General features: G+C 58.2%; 1 protein-coding gene across 9 annotated transcripts in view; it reads right to left on the minus strand.

The window, feature by feature from the left end:
• The window catches only part of KBTBD11 (kelch repeat and BTB domain containing 11), a 44,562-nt gene that overhangs the window by 16,739 nt on the left and 5,764 nt on the right, over positions 1-22,059 (minus strand). The window contains exons 1-4 of one of the 9 annotated variants that reach the window (XM_032468360.1): positions 19,713-19,897; positions 13,684-13,967; positions 12,937-13,064; positions 3,887-6,662 (exon numbers count right to left, since the gene is read on the minus strand). In XM_032468360.1, coding sequence (XP_032324251.1) covers positions 3,887-5,847 — 1,961 coding nt within the window. In that variant the 5' untranslated portion in view covers positions 5,848-6,662; positions 12,937-13,064; positions 13,684-13,967; positions 19,713-19,897. The other 8 variants (XM_032468361.1, XM_032468363.1, XM_032468366.1 and 5 more) reach the window with 8 other exon arrangements.

Below are 22,059 nucleotides of genomic sequence, written 5' to 3' on the forward strand. Positions count from 1 at the left end.
AGATGGGGGCTCCCACCCTGCGCCTGCAGGTCCAGCCAGAGTCTCCAAGCCCCCCACCAGCTGGCTCCCAGGAGGGGATCCCCACCCCCCACCCAGTGCTCTGCTCCTGAGAGAAGACACAGCTGCACACATTTCAGGAGCACTGGCATCACCCAGCGATTTATTTCATCTTGGCACAGACAGACAGACAGACACGGTTTTACGGGATAGGTGCCGGGCCTTGATCCGCACGTGGCGCAGTGTCAGCCGCCTGGGCTGTCTCTCAACGGGTGTGACGTGTCTTTAACCCCGGCAGCTCCGGGGCCCGTGCAGAGCTTTAAGAAGCCTTGGGGGAGTTTTCATCTCGCATGAGAACACGTTAAGCCTTTTATTTCCCTTCATTTCAAACCAGTTCCCCAAGCACGGAGACAGTGCCCACCTGCCCGCGGCTGCGCGGAGAGCTGGCGCCACGTGGTCCAGGCACCCTCCTGGACGGGGAGAGCCTGGAGAAACGCGCCGCCGACAGGAATGTGGATGCAACCGGGACGCGTGCGCACTTCCACCTCAGACCCTACCATCTTCTTGGAATAATGCCACTGCAGAGGGAAGGGGGAAATCAGAACTCTGATTTTTTTTTAACACCAAAATAAAACATTTTGGAAGCTAGGAAAGCATCTAAAGCAAGACAATACGAAACAGTGGTTCTGTTTACATTCAGCCCAGGAAGGTGTTATCACAGACTATGTCCTGAGACCATCTGAACCTCAGGGAAAGGCAAAGAACCAAAAACATCTCGTTTGAGAATCTTTCTCAGGAAGTTACCCAAGAGACCGGCGGGTTAAACAGGGGTTACCAGGATCACTAAGGGGTCACCAGAAATTAACAGAAATGGAGCAGGTGACTCGTGTTTGTAAGTATTTGCAGCAAAACTGATCCAGGTAGGAGTTTTAACTCAGCAGCCAACGAATTCCCACAGCGTTCATTCTCTTCAAGGAAAAAGAAACAGGTGTGGCCACAGATTCAGAAGTCAAGTCACCAAGTTCCAAACGCAGCCATGAGTCCAAGCTGGCGCTGGGTGGGTCCCAAGACCAAGAGTGAAGACAGAAAGAAAATGAAGGCATCTTAGCCCTGTTCCCTTGGGCTCTGAATGAACCCCGACTGACAATACCCAAGTCACGGCTGGTCAGCTAACCGCAAGAGGAAGCTTTCCTGAATATCACTCTCCCCTTAAAATGCCGCTGCTCTTTCCGGGGTCCGGATGTGTCAGTGCGCATGCACTGCTTAATTTCGTGAGAACTATGGATGGCCATCCTCAGTGTGTTAGGTTCATCTGACTCTTCACTGATCCAAGATCAGGAGTATTTCTGCCCTGTTTCCCCACACAGAGCTGCAAGCAGACTTAGCGCTTCACATTGAACATAACGAGGTGCTTCCTGGGACCCTCAGAGCTGCGGCCAGTCTAGGCCATGCCTGCCCCTCCCCCCAGCAGTCCTCCAAACCAACGATCTTGGGTGGGGTGGCTTTTCCACGTGTTTAACTGGTGCACACCCTCCTGGCCCCACACCCCAGGCACTGCCCCCGGAAAGCAAAGCGATCTGGCTCTCACGGCACGCCAGGTCCTCAGGGCTTGTTCTCGGTGATGTCACTATCAGAAACCCGGTCTCTAAGGTTCTGCACCCTCTCCACTCTAGGCTTCCTCGGGTATTTCAGGCTGACAAACCCCAGGCGTTCCGGGACCAGCTCCCAGAGGAAGAGGTGCTCTGCGTATACAGACATTCAACCAAAGGATGAAAGTAACAGACAGCACTCCGGCTGGGCTCGCCATCACTCAGCTGTCCACCGGCGTCTAACACGACTCCCACCCTCTTAAGGGAAGCCCGCTTCCACCGTTCACGTTTCTAAACAGTAAACATCATAGGAATGATTTCCCAAGTGAAATCACGGTGATGATACTTCATGGGGTTGATACTGAAGGAACAACAATACTAGCCTGTTTCCATTTCACATGGAAGTTTTAGCAAAAGTGCTGAAATTCCAGAGTAAAAATGTCCGGCCGCGAGAAACACTCATGTCTTTAAAAGAACATCACTTATTTCTGTTGGATCTGAACTCTTTTTCTCCAACTATGTCTCCAGTCGACTGCTACAAAGAAGCCAAAGAAGTCGGGTGATATGAGGCCAGTTTTCCTTTCCTAAGATGATGAACCAAGCTGCGAAGACACCGTCTCCTGGCAAGAGCAGGCGTGGGCAGGCACACAAGTCAGCAGGACGCACTCGGGCTGCAATGGTCCCGCCTGGTCCTGGAGCACAGGCGTGATCCATGGCGTCCTTCCTCACCACGCTGAACAGACGGCTTTCCTAGCCACAGACCCTCTAAAAAGCATAACCTACTTCCCATCTACCCCCGGACTGGCACAGAGCTAAACTCCCGTCACTGGGTTCACGGGTCAGCCAGTCAGGTGCACGTGACTTCACCTTCTTACTCGCCAGTCACGTTCCACGTGTGCTTTTCTGACTGTAATAAAAAAGTGATTGGACTCAGAATCCAAATCAGTTTGCCTCCGTTGATGAGTGGGTACTGTATTGTAAAAATCTTAATAAACAGGAAGCCCTGTCCATACCTACTTGGAAAGTAAAATGCTGTAACAAATGAGGGGGTGGGTCCTTGTGCCCTGTTAATTTCAAGTTAACTCTATTAAGATATTTTGGCATTCACAATTAGGAAAATGTAGCTTACCTGCTAAACTACATGTTAAATACACGTTACTTCCCCATAGGTCAACCTGCTCCTTGGCACTCTGCCATGTTTTCTCAGAACGATGCTTGCAGAAATGGAACTTCCCTCATCAGAATCGCAGGATTCACATTCAGAACATTATAGGGAGTGGGTTCAAACTGTGCATGCAGGTTTCCCTTTAGAACTCTCAAACAGAAAAGATTGTAACCTTCTCTGGGGGGAACACTACTCTCCCTGAGCCCATTTAAAACGTGAAAACGGCCGAGTGCACCTGGTGGTCCTGGCGCTCCCTCTGGAACAGACCAGCACCCACGTCTGCTGCCAGCTTCCCCCTGAAGACATGCTCTGCAGCAAACGTCCAGTCACCAGAGATTAAAACTCAAATAACAGCACGTCGTTATCCTCTCAGCGAGCATAACTACGACCACCCTTTAACTTGAAAATACTGAACCCGTGGAAGTTACGTCTAAGAGCTTTACTTACCAGTTATAATTTGAAGCCTCAAGCCAAAAGACATGTGACCCTCTTTCAGTGATTCCACTAATATAGTTCACGTTGGCCTAATTTAGGACCTCAATTCTTGGGCCTTGGCGCCTTCTCATCCTGCAGTGAGCCACACTGCACCCACAGAACTCAAGCCTGGCCTCCTGGCCACTCTGCCAGCAGCCCCTGGGACACCCCAGTACACCCCGAATACATGCTGGGTACAACCAGTCCACCGCGGTACACTCCGGGCCCCACCCACTGTACCCTGAAGCTTTAATCTTGCATCCTAGTTCCTCTTTCTCAGGTGTTTTGTATGTTATTTGTAAGGGTACGTATTTGCACACACCCCTCGTCTTACACCATCCACCCCACTAAGCGAAGCAAAGCGAGAGGAGTGCAGATCAGCGAAGCGGACCTTAACACAGTTTTGCAAAAGGTCTTCAAGGCCCCGCGACAAGCTTCTACCGTCTATGTGTTTCAGTGACCCCGTGGGCAGCGCCCACCCCACAACTCTCCCTCCCCGCCTCCACTGCCGTGGCCCAACTCCAGCTTCCCTGTTGGGATCTCGGCCCGCGGGGCCTCCCCTGTCCCAGGGCCGCAGAGGGACACGCCTGGGAGACCCCGGCCACCCTACGCGGAGCCCTCCTCGCCTCTGTCGGGCTTCTCGGGCAGGTTGAGCACGAACGGGAAGAGCACACCCCGGGCGTCCGGAGGGGCTCGCAGCGACTGGAGCTCGAAGCTGCCTTCCGTGCCCGCGTCCCCGCCGGGCTCGCTGTCGGCGGGCGGCACGAAGCGCCAAGTGCCCGCGCGGCTCACGCAGTAGATGGTGCCGTCCAGGGCGGCGCAGCGGAAGGGCTGCAGGCCAGACGGCGCGCCCGGGGGCCGCAGGTGCGAGGCGCAGCGGCCCCACTGCTTGGCCAGGCAGTGGTAGCGGAGCACGCTGACCCCTCCGGCCGGCCCGGCCGCGGGCGCGTCGCCGCGGGCCCCGCACAGGTCGAAGCGGTAGATGAAGCCGTCCAGGGCCACCATGTCGGCCGAGCGCTCGCGGCTGCTGCTGCACGGACACTCCAGCCACTCGTCGCGCCGCGGGTCGTACTTGAGCAGGCGGTAGAAGAGCGAGCCCCCCGACACGTAGATCTCGCCGTTGCAGGTGGTGGCCTCGTGCGCCACGGCGAAGGCGCCCCGGGGAAGCGGGGCCACGGCGGCCCAGCGGTCGGCGCGCGGGTCGTAGCGCTCCACACTGAGCAGGCACTCGCCACCCACGGCGTACAGGTGGCCGTCCAGGGCCAGCAGCTGCAGCTGCGAGCGCGCCTGGCGCAGCGGCCGCACGGCGCTCCATTGGTCGGTGGCCGGGTTGTAGCAGAAGACCTGGTCCGAGGGCCGCGCACGGCCGTCAGGGCCCGGGGGCCCCACGCCGCCAGCCACGAAGAGGTAGTTGTAGAGGACACACAGGCCGCAGCCCCGCGCAGGCGCGCCCTCCGGCAGCCGGGTCAGCTCGCGCCACTCGCCGGCCGCCTCCTGGAAGCAGTAGACGGCGGCGTCGCCGCGGCCCTCGGCGTCCCCCGACGGGCTCTGCGGGCGGCTGCCTGCGCGCTCCCCCGCCGGCCCGAGCGCGGCGGCCAGCAGGCGGGCCCGGCCGGCACGCAGGCGGCGGCGCAGCAGCAGGTCGCGCTCGGCGCCGGACAAGCGCCCGAACACGGCGGGCTCGCGCAGCACCTCCAGGTAGTGGTCGCTCATGAAGCGGTAGGCGGCGTCGCGCAGCTCCGCCAGCCGCTGCCGCTTGGCCGCGCTCAGCACCTCGTAGCAGTTGGCCAGGCTCAGCTGCGGCGCCACAGCCTCGGTGGCGCGCTGCGCGGCGCAGGGCAGCTGCAGGCGGCGCGCGCCGGCCACCACCTCAGCCACGTTGTCGGGCCGCACGCCCGCCATGCGCCCGCTGTACGCGTAGGCCAGCAGCAGCCGCAGCGCCGCCCAGCCCACGCCCTGCACCCGCAGCACGTCCCGCGACGCGCGCGCGCGGAAGTAGTCGCTGCGCGCCGCCAACACCGCCTTGTGCGCCCGGAGCCGGCGGCCCGACACCTCGATGACCAGGTCGGGCTCCCCGTGCTCCGGCCCGACGCCGGGGGGCACGGGCGCGGAGTCCCCGGGCTCTTCCGGGGACGCGGGCTCCTCGGCCGGCGGGCGCTCCCCCGCGGACGCGGGCTCTTCCGGGGACGCGCACTCCTCGGGGGACACGGACTCTTCCGGGAACTCGGGCTCCTCCGGGGATGTGCGCTCCTCAGGGGACGCGGCGCCCGCGCTGCCGACCTCCCACTGCCTCTCCACCACCCGCTGGCCGCTGCGACTCGAGGGCGGGGAGGCCGCTGCGCCCTCCGCTGCGGAGGCGCGAGACTGCGGCGGGGAGTCGTCCCCGGAGCTGAAGCACAGGGACGCGCTCAGACTGCAGGGTGTCTGCGCCGGGGACGCAGCGCCCTCCCCCGCGGCCGCGTCCAGCGGCTGCAGGCTGCCCTCTCCCGGAACCTCGGGAACGCCGCCCCGGTCCCCGGCCTGGCCGCACGCTCCCTGCGTAAAGGCGCGCCCGGGCTCGGCGCCGCGGCCGTGGTCGTCCCCCGGGTAGAGGACGCAGGAGGGGGCCACCCGGTTCTCCATGGGGGCGCTCTCTCCGGCCGCCGCCCGCGCTCAGCAGCCCCGCATGGCTTCGCCCAACTCGGGCCGCTCGCCCCTCTGGGGCTTCTGGCTCCGCACGCTTTTCCTGGCGCGCGATCAGATTTCACTTGTGTCCACGCTCGGTTTTGCTCACACGCCGCTCCCCTCGCGCCCTCCCACTCTCCTCTCCAGCGAAAGGGGTGTATCGACTCGAGCGCGCTCTCGGCTGAACTTGTGAACCCAGCTGCGCTACCGCCGGGCGGCGGCCTGCCAGGGTCTTTGTGGCTCAGCCCCCCGCCGAGCGGTGATGCTTCAGTCGGTGGGCGGGACAGCCCTGGAGCCACAGCCGCCGCTCTATCTGCAGGTCCTGCTCCGCAGAACTGAGCGGCCAGGTACTTGTAGGGAACCAGGGCCCCGCGTGCCCTTCCTTCCTGAGTCAGTGTTTATCACTCCACATGGCACCACATCGCTGCCTCCGAGGACCAACGAATCGGAGACAGGCTGCGGTCAACACTTTCCAATCCTGAGTTTAACTCCGTGTTTTACAGAGAGCCGCCCCCCCTCCTCCGGAGCTTTCTTTTTTGAGTGACTCGCTTCGGGATTAACGTTTATGAATGGTCAGCTGGAGAATTCGTGTGTGCGCGGCTCCCCTGGTGTGTCTGCCACCACGACGGTCACCGGTGGAGACGGGCATAATTCACCGGCCAGGTGGGCGTTAGGGAAACACAGCCACTGCGCACGCTGGACCGGCCCGCCTCGTTTAGCCATCAGAAGCCTGGCTCTGACTTCCTCTGTCGGGCGTCAGGTGTTTCCACGTCCTGTTTACAGGAGAGAGAGAGAGGCCGTTGGAATTTGCGTTTCACAGTAGGGCTATTTGGTGTCGTGGCACCCACCACACTTCCCTCCACAACTTACAGGTGACAGGATTCAGATTTGGTGGGAACAGGGACTTTGCCTTTTCAGGGCTGGAGAGCTCAGTGAATAAGACATACGGATTATTAGGTATCTAGGTATGAAGAACAGCTCCTCCTGAGTTTGAAGGCCTATAAAGGGAACCCAATTCAGCCTTAAATACACTGGGTTGACCCCCAGGAAACCGCCAGTTTGGTAGCTCGACGGCAGTCAGATCTCCACCACTTCCTACTTTCAACCCGGTGAGACATGTATGTAAAATTAAGGACTTTTAGCGAGAAAGCACGACTGGTCTATGAAACCTTGTTTGTTTTATTATGTGAGTTTTCCTGAAGTCATTTCTAGTCAAGTGTCTCACATTCAGTCACAACAGATATTTGCAGAAGGGTGCTGAGGGCTCTTCTCTGGAGTTGGCCTCAGAGGCTCCAACTCTGAAGTCTGTCTGAACTGCTCATCCGTGGAATTGCGTCTCCCAGAACCCCAGGGAAGCCACTCCCCAAATAGCAGACCCATGGCCAAAGAAAAGGCCCAGCACCCAGACCAAACCGAAACACAGCCAAAAAACAAAGCCCACGGAGGTACGGTGAAGGCAGGTGTGAGCGCCTGGAGATGAGGTGTTTTTAAAAAAACAATAAAATATCCCCTAAATTGGCAAAGCCTTCACTGAGACTCCCCGGCCTGGGAGGGGGGCTTCGTGTAAAGAGAGGAAGCACATTGTGCTCTGGGTTTCCAGAAGAGACTGCAGACAGAAAACTGCACCACGCAGAGCTCAGGCTTCTCGTCACTGTGCAGGGGGTCACCGCTCCGACGCGGTGGGGAAGGTGACACTTAACCACCCCCTCCCCCACCCCTCAGCTGCTCTTGAATTTCTGCTGATCACACTTAATACTGACCTGGCCCCTCTAAACGCTCTGCGCTGAGTGTGTCTGCGTGTGTGCGTGTGTAAATACACACCTGAACCAGGCCCCGTCTTCCTGCTCCTGTTACTGAAAGAGCTTTCCCGGTATCCTCAAAAATCAGTCTTTGAGGTGGAAACTCAAGACTCTCAGTTCTCTCTCTCCCCCCACCCCCCTCCCTCTCCCTTTTCCAGAAGTCTTTAGCCATAACCTTCTGGGCACATTCGGCATGCGCAGGGCACTGTCTGGGACCCGTGGGAGCCGCGTGGAGGATGCTGGGGTGGGCTGACACTGACCGTGGGACGCCAGCAGGACACACCGGGCTCGTGTGTTTACTCAGCTGTGCCCTGGCCCTGCCGAGGCTGCGTCCAGTGAGCTGGAAGTGAACGCTGGCCCCCGGCGACGGGGGGTGTGATGACAACTGGAAACCTGCAGATTTTATAAGCAAAGTTTCTGGCGTGTGCCCAAAATGCCGGAGGCGCTTTTTTAGCTGAGTCACTCAAGGGAAAATTTGATAAAAATTAAGACAGATTTCCGTATCTTACCCCAATATGCACATGAACCTAAATGTCTGAAATAAAGTCAGAGAACCGGCCCCCTTATTTGCTTCTTTCTTTTCACACTTACTCGTGTAGTAGAAAAGACCTTGGAGCTCAGAAAAATAACTAGTTTTTTTTTCTTTTTTTGGCCTGGAAAAGGGTTTCAGAACTTCCCAGCCCAACCCACAAGACTCCTCTTCACAGAAGTCATCACAGACCCAAAGGAACACACAGGATGGGACATGTTTTAAAAGCCTAAGTTTGGAACTTGTGTTTTAAAAGCGCCACAGAATCAGCCTAAAGCCTGAGAGAACCAGGCAGACTAAGTATTTTGTCTTCGCTTCAGCAAGCAGAGGCTTCATCTCCACGATGAAACAAACACAGCCCCGTTCTCGCCGGCCCCCGGGTGCCCCCAGCGTGGGCCACAGAGCAGGCTGGTGGAGCCGGCGCAGCCACAGTCCCACCCAGTCCAACCGTGACGGCCGCACACTGACGGCCGGCTCTGCGCCCAGCGACCCGGTCAGGGGCCCGCGCCCACCACACATCGGCCAGGGTGAATGCTGTCAGGTGGGCAAGGCCATCTGTCACTGACGCTGGGTCCACGAGCTGGGAGGCCGCCCTGCAGTGCCGCTTTCTGAAGGACGGTTCTGCAGAGAAGCAGGTCCCGGCCCCCACCCACCTTGCAGGACAGACGGTCAGATTCCCCCAGAGAGGGAACCACGTAGATGGGCCATTTCCTTGTTCAAACGTGTTAAAGGAACTCGACATTAATAGCTGTATCTTTCTTTCTCCCCCAAATAACCCATTATTCTGATTTGGCCTTAAGATAGGTGGGGAAGAGTCAGCCCACAGTGTCACAGTCCTCCACGTTGCCGAGACAGTTAGGTGCGGACTTGCTTGGACCGGCAGTCCGCGGTTTCCGGAGGGACGTCCGCCCCGCTCTGCGGTTGGCCCTGGAATCAGAACTGCCCCCAGAGGCTCCGGGAGGGTTCTGCGCGCGGCGCGCCCTGGTGGTGGTGACATAACCGGACTCCGCGCCTGACCCAGGCGGCGGGAGGGCTGCTCCCCTGGGCCCGGCTTCTGGGGCCTGTCACAACCGAGGAAGACAACACCTGAGCCCAGCGTAGTAACGTAGTAACGGGGCGGCCCGCGTCGGGGGAGGTACGGAGTGGTGCTAACAGGCCCCTTCCCGGCTGCAGTGGGAATTTTAACAGGGACTCACTTTCTTTAAATGTAACTTAGGGAGCATTTCCCCCAAAGAGCACACATTTCTTCTTGACACTGTAAGTGCCTAAGTGGGGTTTTCTAAAGCCCCTTCTATGAATTTCTTCACTATTAATGTCAATTTTTAAAAAAAGGATTGAGTCTGATGTCCTAATGTGGACACTATGTACACACATAATGTGGACATTAGATGATTTAAAATTAAATACGCCTCATTGTAATGCTAGAGGTTGCTAAAGGAGCTCTCCCTTTCCAATAATGAAGGCAGCTTTCTTCCTGAAGTGATGAGCAGACTCAGGAATGCGCACTCTGCCACCGCCTCGTAAGGCATTCCTCCCCAGCGTCCTCGCCCGTCTAGCGTCTCGTCCGCGTGTCCAGCCACACGCCTGTGACGCCAGAGTCCCCGTGCCCTGCCCGCTGAGGCCCCCCCCCACCAGAACCCCTCTGCCCACACGGTGAACAGCCACTGAGCCCGGGGTTAATTCGCAAAGAAAACACAAAGCGGAGGCACTTCTTCGAGTCTGGGACCCTCGCAGGGGCCTCAGCACTTGTCGGGTGGTAGGATGTGTTCACTGGCTTCGGCTGCTCCTGCAAATGCTGCTTTCCAGGGCTCTTTCCTCTCTGGGCACCATTTAACGAGCTGCACACACAAGGCTGGGGAGGGCAGCCGCTGACCTCACTCCAGGGTCCTCGTTCACTTTTTGTGCCACGGGACAGCCCCAGGAAGACCATCAGAGAGGCGTGCCTGCGACGATACGGTCCAAAGCTGCCATGAAGAAGCGACACCCACAAGTCTAAATGCCACTTCAGGGGCTCTGCTGTCTGGTGCTAGAAGCCGGGTGCTGATGTCGGGGAGTTCACACCCTTGGTGTCCATCTGCGGCCAAAGCCAGGTCTAGGCCGTGTGCTGTGTGAGGTTCAGGGGTGGGTGGGGGTCTGGTGTGTGTAATACTTAAGTGGGTAAGTGATGTCCTTCAGGAGGCAAAGCGAGGTTCACCGGAGCCCACTCCACCAGGCCGCATCCTGCAGCTTTAACTTCCTCCTTGTGAAGCGCGTGTCTAGGACTCACTGGGCTGTAAGGTGCCCTGAGTGCCCGAGCGGTGACGAGCCAGGCGCACCTGCTCCGTCTGCCCTGCAGGCACCATGGTCACCGACACACGGGACCCTCGCCAGCAGCCCTTCTGTGGGGTCACGCCGTTTTAGCCCTGCTTTTCCAAAGAGGAAATGAGATGGAACTTCACCAACGTCACACAACCCACCAGCCCAGCTCTTAGAAGGTGGAGGACCCAGAAAGGGGCCCCGTGGCCTGGCTCCAGCGGCCATGCTGCGAAGCCCCAGGCCCGAAGCCCGGAGTCCTTCTGTCCGTCACCAGTTTTGACCGGGAAGCAGCTGGCTCTGCTGCGTCCGCCTGCTGGGATGACGGATGCCCACAGAGCCCCCACGTCTGGCCGGCTGCCCGGCGCATCCTGTGAGCAGAATTCTCGTGACTGCATCTGCCCGCACCCTGTTCTGAGAGTAAAGCAGATGGAGGCGGCAGGGAAGATCGTGGAGGGGATGGCTCCGACTGCTCTGCCCGGGTGGGCGTGATTTAGGGGAATGACAGTGCGGTGAACCTTCTGGGAGAAGTAAAATTACTAAGAAATTCCTTTTTAAAGAAAGCTTTTATGTAACAGCTATTCTCAAAGTCCAAACTCCTTAGGCTGGTAAATGAGGCATGTGCCATCTGTTTCCCTGTCTCCGCCACCCTCATCTCTCACCCCACTCTCCACTCTGCTCGAACGCCTCTCCATCCTCCAGCAGGAGCACAGACGGCCACCACACCCTGGGAAGGCCCATGCAGTGTGTGTGTGTGTGTGTGTGTGTGTGTGTGTGTGTGTGTGTGTGTGTAACCCATATAGGTGTCCCTGTGCACTTCCACCCTGGCGCCTCTGCCGCCCAGAGCCCCCTGCCCTCCTCTGAGCCAGAAATCTTGCTCATCCGCAGGCTCAGGCCCCCAGGGACCTGCTGTGACTGGCACTGCCTTCCTCACTTCCGGGGTGAGCTACTGTGCAGTCTGTTTGCACAGAAGGTCTTATTTTAGAGCCTCACGTGCATACGTGGCATCCTTTTCCACGAGGATGTGGAATTCATGGAAATGCATCAATCGTTTCAACCTCGGTACAGGGATGCGTCCTGCAGAGCCACCGGGAAAGGCTAGACTGACGGTGAACGAATGAACACTGACCAGGGAAACTAAGATAAACAAGTCTGAAGACACCCAGGTTAGAAACTCTTCCAAAACAAGCTCTTCAGCTACACAAAGAACGACGTACACTAGGGTGTTCTCAATGAAACGTGATGCACAGCGCACCACAACATTCTTTAAAAGGGGCCGTGGCTGTCTCTGGGTGTTGGACTAGCGATGGGCTTTATTATCTGCTATAAACCTATGCCTGGGCTCTACATTTGCTACAATAAATAACCATAAAGCGTTGTGGGTTTTACGCGTCCAGCCCAGGACCGTGCCCCGCTCTCCCAGTGCCCCGTCCAGCAGGTCCTCCTGCCGCAGTGACGTGGCCTCAGGTCGGTGCTGGAGAAGGGTTTCCACCGGTAGGTCAGGGAGCTGAAATCGAGGCAAAGCGTGTCCTCAGGAGAAGAAAGCAAAGCCAACACAGAGCAAAAATGCAGGACATGGAAAGAGAGGCCACGCTCTCTGGACAGTCAGGCCACAGCTGGGGGTTGGGAGGTAGGCAAGTTCCGCTTCTGGCTTCAGGGACCACAAGTGGGGTTCCCGTCCCCGGAAACTGACATGATTCTGACCATAGACAAGAACCCGCCTCACTGGTCACCGCGGGGATTAAACAGACGTGCACAGGGCCTACACCAGCACAAGACCCACTCTGCGCAACCACGCACCGTGAGACCCGACCCCCGAGAACAACGCCGTTCCCAGCCCATGAGAGCCCCCAGCAGCTGGGCCCCGGCCAGCGCCAGCACGACTCGGACGTGAGGGCAGGTGGAGGGCTCCCCACGATCTTGACTCAAGAGATGAGAAAAAGCTGACGGCCCAGGACACAAAGTTACTCATCTCAAAAGACCAAAAAAAATGAGCATCAGACCATAAAAAGGCCCGATTTGTATCTGTTCACGAAATTGGTTGGTCACAGGAACGCCCAGGGCCACCCCCCGCTGCCCCGGGTTTCAGAAGTTCAGTGGAACGCTCATACTTTGAGGAGGGCGCCCCACTCTGCGGCCAGCTTCCCAGGGGCTGTGACCGAGGGTGGTGGCCATCACGAGTGTCCCCATGCCCTTGGCTGTTACAAGTTCCAGGCTGTTTGGGGAAGATGAAGCCCACGTACAGAGATCACACTGACACTAATCAAGCTGGACAGCCAGGTCGCAAAAATCTGTTAAACAGACCTGCTGATCCGCTCTGGTTTTCAGATCGTAGACCTTTGCTTCTAATTCCAGCACTTGGATACCCGCAGGGAGAGAGCTTCGTGACCCACCAGACGGTCCTCAGTTGGTGATGTCACAACGCACCTGGAGTCACCACACTTTACAGCAGGGGGGCCGAAGGGCACTGCTGGCGTGCTCAGGATGCGTGTGTGTCACACGCCACCGGAGGTGCAACAGGTCCTGTGGTCACCAGAATCACAGACCTTGAAGAACTGGAAGGAAAAAGGCTGAGAGTAAATCTGCATTCACGCAGGAGAGACTCCAAGTTAAACGCTAGGCTTCCAGAAGGGCCTTCGGGAAGCAAGCTGGGAACATTCTGCAGCAGAACATGAGCCTCTGCTTGTGGCTCAGGTTCAGGAATTACTGCCTTAGCCAAACACTAAGATCACACACAGAATCAGAGACCCTGGAAAGAGGCACTGGAATTGCATTACTGCCCGGAAAGTTCTAGCTCTGAGGCCCAATTCTGAGCAATATTTGGGTAAACTTAACTCTCTTAAAATAAGTCTGTTTTGTGCATCCACTGAAATCAGGTCCTGCCAGTGGGAAGCTGGAGTCAGAAATGAGAGACTCTCTGCATTAAACAAGTCCCACCCCTCGCCCAATTCTTCAGTCTGGGAAAGTCCGGTTAACGCTGATAAATAATTAACAATTTCCAGTCCTTTGCTCATTTACGGCGGATGTATACCAAACGCCTGTGGTGTACCAGGAAGTGCCCTGGGTCCCGGAAAGTGGCAGGAACCAGACTTGCAGTCTAGTGACAAAGGCAAATCTAGGCCACGCTTATGTGAATTCCAGTGCAATTACAAACCACGGTGAGAGCCACAGGACCTGAGGATAATGATGAACGGGCCTGGCTTCTCCTCGGGGATCAGGTGAGTCTCCTCTGAGAGAAGTTAGCCAGACAGAGGCGGGCAGAACAGAGAGCAAACTCCTGGCGGTGGAAACAGGCTTGACCAGTTCTAGAAACTGAAGAGGCCGGGGAGCAAGGGCTCTGTGGGGTCCACAGGGCCGGGCCCGTCCAAGGGGCCTGGTCCTCTTAAGGACAACGCGGCTCCTCCGATGGCTTCAAAGGCGTGGAGCCCAGGCGTCGGGGCAGGAACGGGACTCACCACCTGCTCAGGGACACAGTGGTGTCAGGCTGAGTTAGATTCCAGGTCCCAGGACCCCCACCCGTCTCACCCACCACGGCACTACCTCAACTCCAGAAACCTAAAACACACTGAGAACACGTCCAAGATCCGACCATTTTCAAGGTTTCTGCAAATCCCGCGGCACCGCAGAAGGCGCGGTTTCCCGGGCCAGGCTGGAGCCGAGCGCGCGACACATCTGCCTCCGCCAGTGCCCCTGGGAGACGGCCACCCCCAGGACGGAGCAGACGCCGCCCACCCCCAAGCCCCTCGTCCCGCTGCTGCCGAGCGCCCTCGCAGTTCCCGGGGCCCCACAACAAGCACCCCAAGTTCACAGCCGGGGACAAGGCCCCGAGGCCACCACCACCCGCACCCTGGGCCACGGGGAGGCCCTGTGAGGTCAGCCGATCAAAAGCCCTCGTGGAGACTGGGATGCTGACCGAGGGCCTGAAGTCGCCTACAGTTCATTTTTAAATTTCTCACGGGAATTTCACCTCATTTGCGACATAAACTGGGCCTGTATCTTCCACCTCAATGTTTTCCCTCAAAGTATCAACCCCTTAATAAGGTCTCACCGATTTAATAAATGGTAAGAACATTTGCGCTAAAAACCAATCACCGAGCGGTCTGTCTGACGTAAGAGAAATGAAGGTGATCTTTCCCTTTTGACTTCTACGCGAAGGTGGTCACCTCCACGGCTAAAAGCGCTTCCCCTGACTTCCTCCTTCCATCTCCCCCGCGGGGGGAGAGCAGGAGTCGGCCCAGGCGAGGGGCTCGTGCAGCGGGACGGGCTAGCACACAGCGGAGGGGACGCCTCCGCGGAGCAGCGAGCGGCTCCACCACCGGCCACGTGACGTCCCTGTCCCGTCCCATCCCGTGACACTGACCTACACTGGCCACACGTCCTCTTTGGCCAAAGGACCAGCGAGGGTGAGGCTTCTCCCCTCACCGTGCCGTCCCCGCGCTCAGGCCACGGAAGCACCAGCCTTCGGGAGACGCAGGCCTTGAGTCAGGATGACGTGGCCGAGCGGCTCTTCACTTCACCTTCCACTGGTTCACTCGCCCCGGGACTGGACGGCGTGCAGCCTCACGTCCAGGCCCCGGAGACACCAGTGGACAGCATGTGGAGAGCCCATTCCCATTCCAGGGGGGACGCCCGCTGCTGGGGCCAGCGCTGTGTTCTGAAGTGTCCTAGTAACTGGGCCACTCACCCCGCTGAGCACAGTGCGTGCCCGGCTCCACGCAGACCCCAAGACACGGCCCATGGGTTGGGTGCACCCCTGCCTTTCTGGGGCTTCTGGTCGAGGGGTACGGCAGGCGAAGCCTGTGACCAGTGACCGCGTGCAGGATGCAGATGGGAGGTGCACTCCAGAGGCGCCAGGTGCGAAGGCCTGCCCTGGAGGTGCTCCCCAGAGGAAGAGAGTGTGGCAGACAGACGGACAGAGGACGGGCGAGCAGAACTTGCTGGGAGGACGACGGGGGGCGGGGGGCAGGCCGAGGGCCGCACACAGGAGCTGCAGGAAGGGCAGTTCGGGCCCCAGCAGCGGCCGGATGGTGCAGGCGCACCCTCGGTCCAGAGCCCCATGAGCTCTCCTCAGGGTGACGACGGCCCTCCGGAGGTCACGTGTGCCAGTCCTCTCCATCCTAAGCGCCCACAACTATGCTGAGGTGAGGCTGCGCTGAAAATGGTAATAACAGCTTCCTCTCTGAGGACCCCACCTCGGACTCCTGGTGCCAACACCTAAGAGGTCAGGGGACACCAGACACCGGGCTGGAGGGAGCACATGGGGAGGCCACAGAGACAGAGCGACACCCGGTGGTCCGGCCCCACCGCTTGCATGCTCCCAGCCGGTGGCAGAACTGCATCTCTGTTATCAGTGCACTAATGCCCTCACGAGGCTCCACCCTCGTGACCTCAGCACCTCTCAGAGCCCCCCTCCGAATACCATCACCTGGGGCGGGGGCTCAACATGTGAATTTGGGGGACACACACATTCAGTCTACGGCAGCCACTAAGTTTGTGGGGCTGATCACTGAACAATCATGCCAGCTGGAGCAAGGGTCCTGTTACCCATGTTGTGGACTGCACCCACGGCAGCGGGAAGTGATTGGCTGCACAACTTAGTAAGACTGGTGTCTTTAAATGACCACTCTGCCGACCGTAGGAGGAACTGTCAGAGGGACGAGCTGTGTGCAGCCGCCGGGAGCCAGCGCAGTGGGAGCAGGAGGTGACAGTGCTCGGACACCACGGCAGAGCTCTGAGGCCCCTCGACCACAACACCCCAGAAAACAGCACTGAGGGCCTCCGACGGCAGTGCAGCGGTCACCGCCGACTCACAAGCACTACCTACACCACCCCCCTCAACAAGTGTCCTCATGACTCAGCGGACCTCAGTGCTGTAAAAATAATCCACGTCCTGCTGCGAGTCTGAAAGGGTGACGCTCCGTCAAGTTCATGGAGGAAACAGCACAATTAATCAGGGGTAAAGTCACACCTCTGCGACAACGGTCCAGGGGCACCTCCCGGCCTCCCTCCCACTCTCAATTATGCCCTGTTCCTCTGGGACCTCCTCCGTCAGGTTGTGCTCACCCTTCAGACCCCAACTCAAAGCCCCTTGGTCAGATGCTTCATAGGGCTTATTCCTGTCCTCCGAGAACTTGCCTGCTTGTTCTTACACCTGAAGTAACGTGATTATACTTTCAATGACTTTCGCCTTATTAGGATCTAAGCTGCAAGGGGCTAGGGTAGGCACCGTGTCTGTTTTAAATGCCACTGTATTCCCAGCACCCAGAACTTTGCCTGACCTGGGGTAGACAGTCAATGAATGTTTGTGAAAGAAAAATTAATTTTTAACCCATCGACTATTGCGTAAGGCATGCAACGACTTCACCTCCCAAGGCTGTTTAACACCCTTCCTAGCAGGAGCTGGGTTGTTGGCAGAAGGCAAACTCCTGGAAGTTTCCGCTTTATTCCAGAAGTCATTGCTCATTGTTAACTATCTTGCGAAGATGTGCCAGTGCCAACACTATAACGTTCACATAATTACAGCAATTCCAAGAGAGAAACTCAAACCAAGGCCACAGTGGAGACCACAATCCCTTGAACTCCAAAGGGCAGATTCACCCGGAGTCACCACGGGAAGATGTGCAGGATGGCAGGGCTGGTGGCTGGTCTGCACAGGGACGGCCACCGGGGCAGCTCCGAGGCCCCCCAGCAGCCATCCTCTGGGGTCCGCCGCCTCAGATGGAGGGAGGCTGCGGGCATGACAGCTGCCGATGTAATTCCAGGCTCGGCAGAGCCATCAATACCAACAACTCACCGCTGGTACTCAGAAAGCAACTGAAGCATGACCCCGCATGGAGGCCCCACAGCATGGAGAGCCTCTGGTCTCAGGGCCAGGACGAAGTCGCTGGACGTGGACCCTCAGCTAGAAAGAGGCCTCTGCTTTCCCACTGCCACGCGGCTACTTGTATCAGAACAAGCGAAATGAAATCAAGCCATGGAGGCTGCCAAGAAAGATGTTCCGAGATGAATGATGGCCTCACCGCATTTCCAGATTCTTCTGTTCTCCCAGGGCTGGAGCCAGCAACAGGCAAGGTCCTCTGGGAGAAAGGAAGCCGCCCTAGCAACAGGGATGCCCAGACCCTAGGACGGCAAGATGCCCACGCAAGCCAGGCGCCCAGGCGGCTCCGCCCTGACCTAAGATGGACATTTACCTGCTTTCTCCCCTCCTCCCAAGCCTAAGACTGCCTTAAATCCTGTAAGCCAAGTCTTTAAAAGTGTTTCATTCTGCGTTCTGATTATATTATCATTGATGGCCATGCAGTGACATGAAAAGCAGGATAGACTTTATTTCATTAAAATTTTGCTTTGTTAGACCCAAAAGGGGAGTTGGAATGCCGATTTCCATACATGTGCAGACACCACACTTGTCCTGGGCAAGTCAGACAGAAGAGGAGAGCTCCCTTCTGCGCTTCAGGGTGGGGAGGATTCTAGCAGCAGGACACCGTTAGCTCGGGAAAAACGCCCAAGGACAACATCTCATCCATTAAGGGCTCCTAATTAGAGGCTGAGGAACTGCTGGTTGAAGAGAACCCGAGGGGGGCGGCCAGAGTACAGGCGGGGGCAGGGTGGCCTCGTTCCTCGGTGGAGGGGCTGCGCAGGGACTTAAAATTTGATTGTAAAGTGCTTTCAGTGGGTTGCGTAGAAATAAAGCTATTGCACTGATCTGTTCTTTTCCTTTCCCTTAGAATAGATGTGGGGGTGGGTGGAGATAGAGAACGTGGTTTCGTAGGAACCTGAGAAGTGGTGGAATTTTTTAAAAACCTTTCTTACTTAACGTTACAGGAGCAGCCATGCGGGACTGGCGCGACCCTGCGGCCCCGCTCCCAGCCCCCCGCGGGAGGCTGGGGACCCCCCGCCCTGTGGGTGGCAGCGGGAGGCCTGCTGCTGTGGAAACCATTTAACCTCCCCTCCAGGCACCTTCAGCCCGCGGTGCGGTGGGCTGGTTCCACGCAGTCTTTATTTAAACGCTACTCCTTTTAGTACTCCCGCCCCCGCGCCATCGTGATGTCAGGCACGTTCAAACCCAGGCGACAAGCACTGTGGCGGGCTGTCTGGTCGGTCAGTGGGGCGAAGCCTGGATGAAAAGAAAGCATTCGCTGAGCACCAGCCCACACCCACGAGCCCGGGCAGTTCCGGGCAGCAGCGGGACCCTGGGGGAGGCGGGGGTCCTGGCCGGCGGCCCCAGGGCAGTCAGGGAGGGAGATGGAGGAGGAACGGCGAGGTGCCTCCGCATGAACTCCGGCACGTTCCTCCCCTCCCCCAGGTCCCTGGTCGGGGAGGGACCTCCCACCCGCTTCCTGCAGCCCCTTCAGATGGGCAGCGTGGCCCGGCTGTGACCGTCCGCGAGGCAAGGCCCAGGCAGCCCCTCGGAAAGGGGAACTGGCGGCCAAGCCAGCCGCTAACGTGGCCACGGCGCCAGGGCCGCCTCCCCAAGGAGCGCGCAGCCTGGGCAGCGGGGCGCCGGGCCTGGCTCCTCCCCGCCGGGCCTCGGGCCGCTCCGCCCCCGGCTGGCTCCGGCTGGGCTCGGTGCGCGGGGGCGCGATCGGCGGCGGGAACGGCAGTGGCCACGGCGCCCCCGGGGCTGTGTCCTCGGAGGCGGTCACCGCGGGCGCAGCGCGGGGACTGGCGGTCACCCGCTTCCGGCAGGATTGCCCTAGGGGAATCCCCGCGCCGCCGCCCCCGTTCCACGCGGCGCCCGGGGCGGGACGGAGGTCCGCCCACCCCACTCCCCACACCTCCACAGCGAGCAGGGCCACCCCGGCCGCCTCCCCATCCTGGCCCCCACCCCGCCCCGGCGGCCACCCCTGGCCCCCGCCCCGCTCGTCCTCCGCCTCCTGGGGCGTCTCGCCGCTGCCTTCCCCCTCGGGGCCCGCCCCTACCTCGCAGCTCTGCGCCTCGCCCTCCACCCCGGCGCCCACCCGAGCCCGGGACGCGGAGACCTCGCCGGGGTCTCCGACGCGCATGCGCGGGTCTCTTCCCGCGCACCTGTGAGGACGCCTGGGGGCGGGGCGGCCGCCCTCCGCGCACCTGTGCATCTTCCCGGGCGCCTTCGAGCGCCCCGCCGGCCCCGGCGCGGCCAAGCCGGCCCGGCGAGGGTCCCCTGCGGCCCCGGCCCAGGAAGCGCGCCCCCGGCCGGCCGTGGTGGCGGCGGGCCCGGCACTCACCGCGTCCGTGGAGGCCGCGCCAGACTCCCAGCGGCCCCGAGGCGAGGACGCGGGCAGGAGGGCGGCGGCAGCCCCCGGCCAGGCGCGTGTGCTCTCGGGCGCGCAGCTCCGGGTGGAGCGCGCCGGCGCGGCCCTGGGTCCCGGCCCGCCCGCCACTCGCGTAACCCTTTCCCGGCGCAGGGAGGTCCCGCGGAAACCCGGCTGGAGGCGGGGGAGCGGCGCCCACTGGAGGCGTGTCCCTGTGCGCACGGGGAGGGGCGCGGGCTGTGGGCTGGACCCCGCGGCACCTGGTAGATACTGAGTTTGAATCCAACCACTACCCCACCAAGAAGCGAGAAACGGGTTCCCGCTGGCGCGCTGGGGTCCCTGCCAAAAGCTAGCTCTTTTGTGTCCGAGCAAGTCCCCCATCCCCTTACAAAACCATGCGATAATGGGATTTAGTGTGTATGTTTTTGGAAAATTAGGGACGATGCATTGTTGAAATATTTAGTGGTTAAAAACCTGCCCACATCCTTACCGACTCCAGAATAAAAAAGGAAGACATTCAGAGTAGAAAAAATATTCAAGCAGAAGAAACGCTGAAACTTGTTCTTGTATCTAGAAACGTGGACACACACACAGACACACACACACCCGGTCCGTGCAGCGGGGACGGGGCACAGGAGCAAAGGGCAACCAGGGACGCTCCGAACCTCGAGCCAGTCAAGAGCGAGCTCCACGAAGACCTGCCGGATGGAACGCCCTTCCACCTCAACTGCCCTCTGTCCCTGCGCACGGCTGCTTCCCGCCGGGTCAGCGCTGGTTAAGGCCGGGCCCCTGATGGTGAATGCTATTTTTTAAGGTTTTGTTTAAAATAATGATTAAATTTCCAAAGGCACAGAGAACCTGAGCCTTTCAGGTTTTTTCTTTTTAAAAATGTTGCCTTCAACAGTCTCCGCCAGTTCAATGTTATGAGCCCTTGGGTGTTCAGTACCAGAGTTAATACCCTGTGAACATCCTGTGAAAAAATCTTCATTCAGTTGCTATGCAGAATACATCAGGATTTGGGTTAAAGGAGGCAGAAACTGAGCAAACTATCAGGAAATAACTTCTTGAAATTCAGTTCACTCTAGCAGAAACAGAACTTTGGACGCTGAAATAATTCCCATCCTGCTCCAATTTTATTTTACCCAATTCACTTCAGAAATTTCCAGACTCTCCTAGGATCTTTTCAGTGCATCCCTTTTTTACACGGAGACTACTTGTAACACCATGATTTAAAGATGTCCGGGGGGGGGGGGGCGGGATTTAAATGCATATTCCCAGCACCTCCCCACCCCATCTTTTCAAGAGACATGTCGGACTGACCCACAGCACCAGAGCTGCATCCTGCTTTGTGAATAAGCCTTCAGTGACCACCCAGCTTTCCCAGTCACAGGTGCCGTTGCCACTAAGGTCCTGGTCTGCTCTCTCCACCACTCTGCCAGCTTCCAGAGATCCGGTAATAAGTCATATTTAACTTTCACCCTGCTGGATTTTACAAGTGCTTGGCATAGAGTAGGTTCTCAATAAATACTTACAGAAGGAGTGAAAAAATAAATGAATCAGAACATCCATGCAACCTCTCCACCATCTAGTACAGGAGAGTGGGCAACCTCATCTATTTTCAGACTTTAGATTTTTTTTTTTTTAATGCACTCTGGCCCCAATACAGTCAATGGAAATTGCAGAGGAACATTACATGCTTTTAATGAGGAGTTCATTCGAATGCCAGGGACCTCTGGGTTTCCTGAAATTGAACCTTAAAAATGTCAAGAAGACAGACAAGTTATCCTAAATATTTTAGGGAGAGCCTGATCGCGCATGGTAGGCTTGGAAGTGTGCAAATATACTGCCGCACGAATCTGCCTGAAAAATAGAAGTGAAGCTGTGGACTCGTCCTGGGAGTGACGGTTTACAGGCCCCTGAATGCAGGGTCCAGGGACTTGGGTTCCAGGCTCAGGGGACTCAGAACCGCACTCAGAAGCTGCATGGATCAGCAGAGAGAGCAGGGCTTTGGGACTCAGCAGATGGGGTTTCAAACATCAGTTCCACCACTGCAAGTCTTGTGAATTTTGGACACTTACCCTCTCCGTGTTCACTGTCCACCTCTGTCACGTGGGGATATGACCGACCCCCCGTCCCACAGGACAAGCCATGCGCCTGGAGCCACAGCTCTTAGTCCTAGTTGGGGAGCACAACTCACACTTGCACTTCCAATTCTGTCCCTGCCTCTTTGGGTGATTTCCAGCAAATATTTTCACCTCTCCAGCTCTGTGCTGCCCCGTATAGTTTGCATTGTATGCATCCAGTACTTAGACCCAGAGGA

The sequence above is a fragment of the Camelus ferus genome, chromosome 26, assembly GCF_009834535.1.
Source record: "Camelus ferus isolate YT-003-E chromosome 26, BCGSAC_Cfer_1.0, whole genome shotgun sequence".
In the NCBI taxonomy this organism is placed as follows: Eukaryota; Metazoa; Chordata; class Mammalia; order Artiodactyla; family Camelidae; genus Camelus; species Camelus ferus.